This window comes from Camelina sativa, chromosome 2 (assembly GCF_000633955.1).
Source record: "Camelina sativa cultivar DH55 chromosome 2, Cs, whole genome shotgun sequence".
In the NCBI taxonomy this organism is placed as follows: Eukaryota; Viridiplantae; Streptophyta; class Magnoliopsida; order Brassicales; family Brassicaceae; genus Camelina; species Camelina sativa.
Window position 1 is genome coordinate 852,649 of NC_025686.1, and position 10,744 is coordinate 863,392.

Sequence of the window (10,744 nt, forward strand, 5' to 3'; positions counted from 1 at the left end):
ACTAACGTTCTTTAGTGGTGTTTAGTGATAAACTGATAATTGATAAACATACACTAAGCTCAGCTGATAACGTAAAATATTTCCTAAAGTGTTAGACTATATTATTTTAGAAGCATTTAATTGATCTTTAGGTGGGTTTTTGGAGTAATGTGTAACGTTGAAGACAAGACTGATCATGTAGGAATCATGTCACATGGGTTATGTTCTTTCCTCGTGTCTCAAGTTGCAAAGTTGCAGCTTTTCTTTTTTATGGTCATTTTCTTAACAACTTCTCTCTTTTGCGTATAAAATACAAAAAGGGGTCAGTAAAAAAATTCGTTATTTCATACTAAAATAAATTCCATATGATTAAATTTCATGACAGCTTGATATACACTTATATAAGAGATCAGTTAGTAAAAGACAACAATTTCCAATTTTGAATTTTCATTTATAAACACACACACAACACAATAAGCAAACAAAAAAAATACTATTACACAGAACACACCAATCTCAAAGCTCATCAATCAAAAGTTAAAAACTAAAAAAAAGTCATTGTTCTTTTTGTCAAAAATATTTTTATTTATATATAACAAAAAAAAAAAAGAGAAATTCATGACCGGTTAATATGATGGATTTTGGAATTATTATCTTAACCATCGCCTATAGTCACTAGTAGAAGCAGGTGAGATCTCTCCACCACCTCCAAGAGACTCAGTACAACAAGAAGAGTAATTTGATTGTTGCTCCAATGCTCCTAGTTGTGAACCTCCGATACTCTTGAAACTTGGACTCCTTAAACTCTGACCGTCTATTTGATGCGGCAGCGGTGGAACCGGAAACGAAAGCCGTTTTCTAGCTGACCCGATACGGTCTTTCTCAGGTGTGGAAGGCCGTTGTCTCGGGGCACTCTGAGACCGGATCCTAGCCTTTGCGGATTCCGTAATCGCCATGTAATTCGGCAATGCAGCATTCGTAGTGTTGGTGGTTGTAGCGGTACAAACGCTATAACCACTTCTTGCGGTGAAACTGTAGTTTGATCTCAAACTAGGTGTGTTTGATGTGTAGTTGTTGTAAGCCGACCGGTCATCTCTTTGGAACCGGGGACTAGCTGATCGGATTTGTATCGGTCTAGATTTAGCCGGAGATGGTGTAGCTGATGAGAAATTGTGTTGTTGGTAATGATGGCTTGTTCTTGATGGTGAACTAGGCCTTTGGTTACTACGGCTTGGACTTGCACCCGTTCTCGAGTTACCGCGGGTTAAATACGGTTGAGAAGTATCGATTTCCACGGTTTTGTAAACCGGTGCTCTTTGATCCGTCGAAGCTCGTTTATCCCACGGTTTAGATGCCATCCATCGGTCTAACCATTTAGGTCTCTCTTCTTCTTCCTCGTCTCCCGTAGAATAACTACCTCTCGTTCTCCGAACCTTTCATCCAAACCATAAGAAAATTAAAAAACCGAAACGGACCCAAATTATCAAACAAACAACTGCTAGGTAGGTTTTCTTTCTTTTTACCTGGTGAGAGAAAGCTTGTGATAGACTATTGTTACTCTCTCGTCTCAACGCAGTGTCTCGTCTTTGTTGCAACATTGCTTTCACTTCCTCTATCGTGTGTGGTCTATCATCCCAATCTTCAGCTATGCTGCTTCCTTCTCTTGACTATACAAAAACCATTCGAAAATAAATGTTAGCTTTATACTATAAACCTAACTGCAGAAAACAGAGTAACAATGGTTTTTAAAACAGAGTATTAATAGAAAAAAAAAAAAATATACACATAGATTACTTACCATGGATCTTCGATCTGAAATGTCCTGAAGGTAATGAGATTCGAGGACACTATGAGTGTCGCTGAAGGCAGATTTGCGACTCCCGTCGTGAGACAAACGTTTACGTTGGTCAAGCACACGAGACTGAACTCGAACCAGAGCTTGCATACACCTTAAAGTCATCTTTGCTTGCTTCCTCACATTGTGACCTCTCACTAGTGCTTGTAACTTCACAAGCCCTTTCAATGCTCTTAATGCTCTTCTTGCCTTAAATCAAACCCCGTTTACTATTATTAAATAATTAAACATAGTTTAACTATAATTAGATCAAAATCTGCTCACCAGATAGCCTCTGAAACCAGTTTGGATCACAACAGCTGCGTAATCTTCTCTTGCGGTATAAGTTCGTCTCGTAAGATTTGGTAACTCATTCTTCTTCGTCGGAGGGTGAGTTTCCGATACGGCGGCGGAGACGGTTGTGGGTGGTGTAGATAACGCGGCGTGACTCTGTTCTGTAACAGAGTTTAAAGCGGTTGTGTTGACCGTCGCCGTTTCTACGGATTTCTGTGTCGGAGCGTCTTTTCCGACGCCGGAGATCTTCGTCGGAGAATCGTGGTTCGTCGGTTTTCTAAATAACCACCGTCTCTTCTCTTTCTTCTGCAGACACAAAGCACGTGAATTATTTAAAAAAAAAAAACATAAAAATCAAGAAACAGAGCATGTGAATGGAAAAAAAGTAACAAGATCTCGACATTATAGAAGCAAGAACGAACCTTGTCTTCATCTTCCTCGACTTCATTACCGTGAGCATTGGTGTTGTTATGTTCTTTCTTGGTTGGAGATCGGAAAGCTCGTTTGACGGCGGTCAGCCAGGAAGAAGAAGAAGAACTACTCTTCTTACCCATTGGTGATTAGGTCGGAAGTTTTTAAGAAGATTCTCACAGACACAGAGTCAACACATTGCAGTAGTAGTAATGAGACATTAGTAGAGAGGATGAGATTTGGTTTTTAGATTCTTGCGCAGATATGAGGGAAGAAGAGAGAGATAGAGAGAGAGAGAGAGGAGAGTGGTGGGTGGATCTTGGGAAACAGAAATGTCAATAAATTTGGAAGGTTGCTTAAGGGAGAGTTCTGACTCTGACCACCTTCTTTAACTGCGACCATGACAGCGATGACTCTTCCTCTTCATTTACTTTCTCCCACTTCAATCTTTTTTAATTTTTATTGGTCATTTTCGTCAAACTAGTAATATCACATTATGATTATATCGTAGACCTGCTTGCATTTGTTGTACATTCAATTCTATAAACTTTATGGTTTTTTTTTTTTTTTTTCTGGTTTAATTGAAATTAGAGTTTTGTTTTTTATTTAGTTACTTCTTTTTAACCACATAAATTAAAATCTATTTCACTATGCAAAACCATTGTTTTTTTCTTGAGTGTTCCTATTGTAAACTAACTAGGAATATTGATGTTTCAACAATCATTTGATTTTAAATAAGCACGTTACAGCCACGAGCTTTATAGACGAACATTGTGTAGATAGATAGACTCATAGACAGATAGACCTATACATACGCACGAACCCTATACCTATACACGTACGTATGATTAATATCGACGAATGACGATTGTGCAGATGCATGTTTTCAAGTTTTAAGATAAAAAATAAAAGATAAAAGAATCATCGAATACAGAAATTTATGTACTTCGTTTTGTTTTTTTTCTAAAGAAAATGAAATCATAATTAACATATGTTTATTCCGGATATTAAACCAAATTACCTATTTAAGTAGAAAATGACAGCTTTCAAGCTGTGCTTATTGGCCAACAAAACATATTAGAAATAAATAAAAACATTTACTTGCAAGAATAAAACGAAGGGTTACGTCTTTTCAAAACCTCTTGAGAGAGAAAATCGGGCGAGTGGTTTCCACGCGCGGCAATTTTTTCTCTCCCAAATTCTTCTTCTTCTGATCACAACCTCTTGCTCCGTCGTTTGGGGTTCTCCGTCGATTCCGGCGACAACGAGAGCCCAAGGCTCATGGTGCTTCATCGATTAACCGCTGCATCAATCCGGTGAAAGATTCGTGGTCGAAATCAAGGGAGCAGTGGAAGGGAGAAGCTTCCTCGACACACCAACGGTAAGAGCTCTATCGGCGGTGGTGCGACGAGGAGTAGAAAAGGGAGATTCACGGCAAGGATCGAGAGAGAAGGTGGTTAGATCTGAAACTCGGAGATTCTGGAGGTTTCTCAGGGTTGTTGTTCGATGGGGGAGGTCGTCTACGGCAAGAAGGAGCTAAGCCACCGTCGAAGGGTTCAGATCTACTCCCTACCGCCTATCTCTTCTCACATGTGAGCCTGTTTCTCTTCGACAATGAAAGCTCGGCTCTTTTCTTCCTCCTCGAAGCTGCTCTACGGTGGCGGGATGGCAACGGATCTTGGATCACCATCTCCGTTTGACTCGCGTCGTCCAGGCTCGTCGGAGGACCTGTTCCGACGAGCATCCGCAAAATTTTGGGCGGCGGCTGCAACTGTGTTCTTCAGTTGCAGAATTAGGGTAAACGAAATCCGGTTTGATTCCGGTTCGTGTTTTAAACCCGGGTCAATTTTGATTCACGGTTTTTTATTTGGTTTGATGTAAACGGTTTAAGCCTTTTGGGGATTGTAATGGGCTAAATCCGGAAATAGTCCATTGGGCATTTATTTATAAAATTGAATACCCTTTAACAAAAAAAAAAAAAACATATTAGAAATAAAAGAAGAAAAATATTAAAACGAACTGGTGAAGTCTCGTGCTATCACGTGCATGGAGCCAGTCAGGCAGAGAAATTACAAGGACAGAGACATCATCAGGTGCGTGATGGACCACGGTGGTGTTTATTCCCCCCCCTCCTACAACAATACACGTGGCCTTCTTTTACATTTAATCGTCAAACATCTGGTCAACATCATTCTCTTCATATGGGCTTCCTTACATCAAAAGCCCACTTTGTTTTTTCTTTTTTTATTGGGCTGATAGAGCCTTTCTGAAACCTTCTGACGCATCCAGAAAGGTTTTGTTTTCCTTATTGACTCGATCGATGTTAGCTGAATTAAAAACGTCGACTGGTGCCGACGGGAGAATTGAGATTCTTCCGATGAACCCAAACGGCTAGAGAATTAAATCTCTCAGCTACTTTCAAAAGTGATCATAGAGACTACGAACTCCTTCTCCTGAAGTTCATGTTTTTATGAAGAAGTCTAACATGGAACTCGATCTCGATTCGTTCCTCGTATCGGACTCAGACTCCGATTCCGATTTGGATTCTTCATCCGTCCCTCACCGTACAGTCGACGAAATTCTCAACGCGTCTAGTTCTTCATCTCCGTCACCTTCTCCTCCTTCTTCCCCACCGTCAATTAAACGGCCGAAGCAAAACGATCCGAATCGCAGCCGCCGCCTATCAGAAGCCCTTACAAACGTTCCGGTGGTGAGACCTGAATCCAATTTGAATCCTCCGACGCGGAGATCGACTTCTTCTTCTTCTTCATCATCTTTAAGGCAGTTGCCTTTGCCGTCGCTATTCGCAGGAGTGCGGTCGAATGTGAAGCCCGGTGCGGCGCTTGCGGCGGCTGTGGCTGCTTCTAGGTTGGTTCCTACACCACACGCTGCTATTATCAAGTCGAGGAGAGCTAACAGTGCAAGTAGTGAGTTGCTGCAGCAGGAAGAAGTTTCTTCTTCGAATGTTGTTGCTGGATCTGCTGCTTCAGTTGATAGTGGAGTTGCGGTTGTTGCAAGTCAAGAAAACGAAGCTAAAGTGATGCAAGTCCAAGCTAGTGATGTTACTGAGAGCTTAGTTGATGCCCGTGACAGTGAGGCAAACTCAAAGCCTGATTTAGTCACTGCCGCAGAATCCGAAATTGCTGCTGTTGATGACACAATGTTAGTCGCTTCTTTGGTGGTGGAGTCTCAACATTTTAATGATTCTGATGGCAAGTGCTATGATACTAAGGTAAGCAATGTTGAGGACTCGAGTGTTGGAGATTTTGAGAGTGATAAATCTGATATAGTTATACCGGATTCTAAAGCAGAGGGAATTGATGCTTTTGTTCCTGATGATGGAAGCTCAATTTCTGGCATTTCAGAGCTTGTAGAAGAGAGGATTGTTGAGTTGGAAAAAGAAAGGATGAGTAAAAGAGAGAAATCAATATCACCATCTTTTAGAAAGCAGCTTGTCTTGGCTGAAGAGTTTGAGAAAAAACAAGCATATACAGGTTTGCATTGGGAGGAAGGGGCTGCTGCTCAGCCAATGAGACTTGAGGGTGTTAAGGTCGGTTCGACGAATTTAGGTTACTTTGATGTTGATGCTGACAATACCATCAGCCGAACCATTTCATCGCAAGCATTTAAGCGAGACCACGGTTCTCCTCAGGTTTTGGCTGTTCATTTAAGGTTTGTTGCTGTGGGTACATCCAAGGGGGTCATCCTTGTTATACCAAGTAAATATTCTTCTGATACTGCAGATCAAATGGAATCAAAGGTTGTCTTATACATCATTAATTATGTCCATTTTTAGTTTATTCGTACAAGAGCATATCATAAACTGTGCGGATATATACTCCAGTTATTAATATTTATGTTTGCAACTTTTTAGATGATTTGGCTTGGTTTACAAGGAGAAAGATCCCAGTCCCCAGTTACCTCCGTTTGCTTCAATCAGATAGGGAGCCTCCTGCTAGCAGGTTATGGTGATGGACATGTTACAGTTTGGGACGTGCAGAGAGCTTCGGTCGCAAAAGTGATCACTGAACATACTGCACCAGTAGTATATGCGTTTTTTCTAGGTCGGGATTCTCAGGGTTCTCGCCTATTTAAAGTGATTACAAGTGATACAAAGGGTGTTGTTTTCAAACACACTTTTTCTTGGGCTCTGCTGTTGAATATGTATACAGTAAAATCGCAGGTAAATATAGTTTCTGTAAAGTTATATTTGCTTGTGATTTTTTGTCTTCTGCTGGTTTCCTGTTCAGCCTTACTTACTCGGAGGAATGGGTTTGTATACATTATTTTGATTGTATTAGTGTCTTCTCGATGGACAAAACAATGGAACGGTCCTCTCCGCATCACCTTTGCCTGATGAAAATTTTGGAAGCTCCTTGGCCTCTTCTAAGGGGGGTAACTCTGCAGTTCCATCCAGCAGTATAAGTAGCATGATGGGAGGTGTTGTTGGGGTTGATTCAACTTGGAAGCTCTTTAATGAGGATTCAACTTCGGTGGAAGAAGGTGTTGTTATATTTCTCACCTATCAAACTGGACTAGTGGTAACTATTCCAGATATTTTTCATATTCAATTTACTGGTTACGCTTCTGGAGATCATCCTCTTCTGTTTTTATCAGGTAAAGCTCATTCCAAATTTGGAGGTGTATGCACAACTTCCTAGGCCAGAAGGGGTTCGGGAGGGTTCCATGCCATACACTGCCTGGACATGCTCTACGGGTAATTCTTCTCCCGCTATAACTGTGTACTTTACATGTACTGTTTTAGTAACGTGAAATTTTGCAGGAAATTCTTCCAAGGAGGCAGAAGATAGGGTTTCTTTTCTTGTCATTGCGTGGGATCGTAGAGTTCAGGTTGCCAAGTTGGTAAAATCAGACCTTAAGGAATATGCCAAATGGTCACTTGACAGTCCAGCTATTGGTGTTGTTTGGCTAGATGACCAGGTGTGTATACTGATATAAATATTTTTTTCTAAGCAAATGCATATTCATGATTTTGCTGTTTTTCTCTGCATATTCAGTTGCTGGTGATCCCAACTGTGTCGGGCCATTTGTATCTGTTCACAAGAGATGGTGTGGTAATTCACCAGACAAACTTTTCTGTGGCTGGTTCTTCTGGGAATGACCTAATTTCCTATCATACGTACTTTACAAATGTCTTTGGAAATCCTGAGAAAGCTTATCAAAACTCTGTGGGTGTCAGAGGGGCTTCAGTATACATTCTCGGGACTGCGCATCTTATTATCTCCAGACTTTTGCCGTGGAAGGAGCGGGTTGATGTGTTAAGGAGAGGAGGTGACTGGATGGGTGCATTTAACATGGCAATGTCACTTTTTAATGGTCAAGCTCATGGGGTTGTTGACCTCCCCAAAACTGTGGATGCCATAAGGGAAGCCATAGCACCCAGTTTAGCAGAGTTGCTACTTTCCTACGTAGATGAAGTATTTTCTTATATCTCAATAGCATTTTCCAATCAGATTGAAAAAAATGGAGTAACTCATGAGCAAAGCAGTGGAACCAATAATGTCAATTTAGAGATAGAAGAACAATACAATCGTGTTGGTGGTGTTGCCGTTGAATTCTGTGTTCATATTAACAGGATGGATTTGCTCTTTGATGAGATATTTTCCAGATTTGTGGCTGTACAACAAAGAGGTATATGTTTCACATCTATTATGTTCATAATAACTTCCTTTTTCGGTGCTACATTTTATTAAGGAACAGGGTTAACTATCATTCTAACTATATAATTCTTTGAAAGATGTTTACCACGTTAGGATTAAGGAACAGGGTTGTCTGTTTCTGTGTCTTTATTCTTTAAAATCCTTAGAGAGCTTTGGTCAACTGATCTTGTTTTTGGTATCTCCTCTGGGTTATTGTTTTTCTTATGTATGCCGATTTTCATAATACACACACACACACATGGTGTGCTGCGTGTTTGCATGTATGTTCTCCCAAATTTTTAGTTTAGTTCTTCTATAAACGGTTTAGAGTAATTGTATAGTTNTATGTATACAGTAAAATCGCAGGTAAATATAGTTTCTGTAAAGTTATATTTGCTTGTGATTTTTTGTCTTCTGCTGGTTTCCTGTTCAGCCTTACTTACTCGGAGGAATGGGTTTGTATACATTATTTTGATTGTATTAGTGTCTTCTCGATGGACAAAACAATGGAACGGTCCTCTCCGCATCACCTTTGCCTGATGAAAATTTTGGAAGCTCCTTGGCCTCTTCTAAGGGGGGTAACTCTGCAGTTCCATCCAGCAGTATAAGTAGCATGATGGGAGGTGTTGTTGGGGTTGATTCAACTTGGAAGCTCTTTAATGAGGATTCAACTTCGGTGGAAGAAGGTGTTGTTATATTTGTCACCTATCAAACTGGACTAGTGGTAACTATTCCAGATATTTTTCATATTCAATTTACTGGTTACGCTTCTGGAGATCATCCTCTTCTGTTTTTATCAGGTAAAGCTCATTCCAAATTTGGAGGTGTATGCACAACTTCCTAGGCCAGAAGGGGTTCGGGAGGGTTCCATGCCATACACTGCCTGGACATGCTCTACGGGTAATTCTTCTCCCGCTATAACTGTGTACTTTACATGTACTGTTTTAGTAACGTGAAATTTTGCAGGAAATTCTTCCAAGGAGGCAGAAGATAGGGTTTCTTTTCTTGTCATTGCGTGGGATCGTAGAGTTCAGGTTGCCAAGTTGGTAAAATCAGACCTTAAGGAATATGCCAAATGGTCACTTGACAGTCCAGCTATTGGTGTTGTTTGGCTAGATGACCAGGTGTGTATACTGATATAAATATTTTTTTCTAAGCAAATGCATATTCATGATTTTGCTGTTTTTCTCTGCATATTCAGTTGCTGGTGATCCCAACTGTGTCGGGCCATTTGTATCTGTTCACAAGAGATGGTGTGGTAATTCACCAGACAAACTTTTCTGTGGCTGGTTCTTCTGGGAATGACCTAATTTCCTATCATACGTACTTTACAAATGTCTTTGGAAATCCTGAGAAAGCTTATCAAAACTCTGTGGGTGTCAGAGGGGCTTCAGTATACATTCTCGGGACTGCGCATCTTATTATCTCCAGACTTTTGCCGTGGAAGGAGCGGGTTGATGTGTTAAGGAGAGGAGGTGACTGGATGGGTGCATTTAACATGGCAATGTCACTTTTTAATGGTCAAGCTCATGGGGTTGTTGACCTCCCCAAAACTGTGGATGCCATAAGGGAAGCCATAGCACCCAGTTTAGCAGAGTTGCTACTTTCCTACGTAGATGAAGTATTTTCTTATATCTCAATAGCATTTTCCAATCAGATTGAAAAAAATGGAGTAACTCATGAGCAAAGCAGTGGAACTACTAATGTCAATTTAGAGATAGAAGAACAATACAATCGTGTTGGTGGTGTTGCCGTTGAATTCTGTGTTCATATTAACAGGATGGATTTGCTCTTTGATGAGATATTTTCCAGATTTGTGGCTGTACAACAAAGAGGTATATGTTTCACATCTATTATGTTCATAATAACTTCCTTTTTCGGTGCTACATTTTATTAAGGAACAGGGTTAACTATCATTCTAACTATATAATTCTTTGAAAATGTTTACCACGTTAGGATTAAGGAACAGGGTTGTCTGTTTCTGTGTCTTTATTCTTTAAAATCCTTAGAGAGCTTTGGTCAACTGATCTTGTTTTTGGTATCTCCTCTGGGTTATTGTTTTTCTTATGTATGCCGATTTTCATAATACACACACACACACATGGTGTGCTGCGTGTTTGCATGTATGTTCTCCCAAATTTTTAGTTTAGTTCTTCTATAAACGGTTTAGAGTAATTGTATAGTTTGCTAAATCAAACAGTATAGTATTGCAATGCTAATTGTAATATTTTTATACCTTAAGTTTATTAAGTGAGATATACACGTGCTTCGGAATCTGCTGTCCATTTTCAAGACAGTTTGATCTTGGTTCAAATCTCTTGATGACTATTAATTCCTTGTGTATAATGAGACACTATAATTTATCGTATTTATTGCGGCAACTACTTTTGGTTTGTCTAGATACATTTTTGGAGCTTTTGGAGCCTTATATATTGAGGGATATGCTTGGATCTCTTCCTCCTGAGGTCTTCTGTGGAACTATAAGATATTTCCTCAACAGTGCTGTTATATTTTATCTTATTATTCTTTTGTTTTGTTTCATACTGCTCAGATTATGCAAGCGCTG

At 40.0% G+C, this 10,744-nt stretch overlaps 2 protein-coding genes across 2 annotated transcripts in view; one reads left to right on the forward strand and one right to left on the reverse strand.

Annotated features, from left to right (window-relative positions):
• LOC104712877 (protein IQ-DOMAIN 1) lies at positions 410 to 2,917 on the reverse strand. Its single transcript, XM_010429868.1, has 5 exons — positions 2,530 to 2,917; positions 2,099 to 2,413; positions 1,778 to 2,023; positions 1,503 to 1,646; positions 410 to 1,412 (listed from the first exon to the last, which is right to left on the reverse strand). The coding sequence occupies exons 1-5, from the start codon at positions 2,659 to 2,661 to the stop codon at positions 630 to 632; spliced, it is 1,620 nt and encodes a 539-aa protein (XP_010428170.1). The 5' UTR covers positions 2,662 to 2,917; the 3' UTR covers positions 410 to 629.
• LOC104712885 (vacuolar protein sorting-associated protein 8 homolog) overlaps positions 4,853 to 10,744 on the forward strand; it is an 11,654-nt gene continuing 5,762 nt past the window's right edge. Inside the window, exons 1-7 of the mRNA XM_010429879.2 lie at positions 4,853 to 6,278; positions 6,393 to 6,701; positions 6,820 to 7,059; positions 7,136 to 7,235; positions 7,302 to 7,459; positions 7,537 to 8,170; positions 10,579 to 10,688. Of these exons, the coding sequence (XP_010428181.1) occupies positions 4,989 to 6,278; positions 6,393 to 6,701; positions 6,820 to 7,059; positions 7,136 to 7,235; positions 7,302 to 7,459; positions 7,537 to 8,170; positions 10,579 to 10,688 (2,841 nt within the window). The 5' untranslated portion in view covers positions 4,853 to 4,988. The remainder of the gene's footprint in view (positions 6,279 to 6,392; positions 6,702 to 6,819; positions 7,060 to 7,135; positions 7,236 to 7,301; positions 7,460 to 7,536; positions 8,171 to 10,578; positions 10,689 to 10,744) is intronic.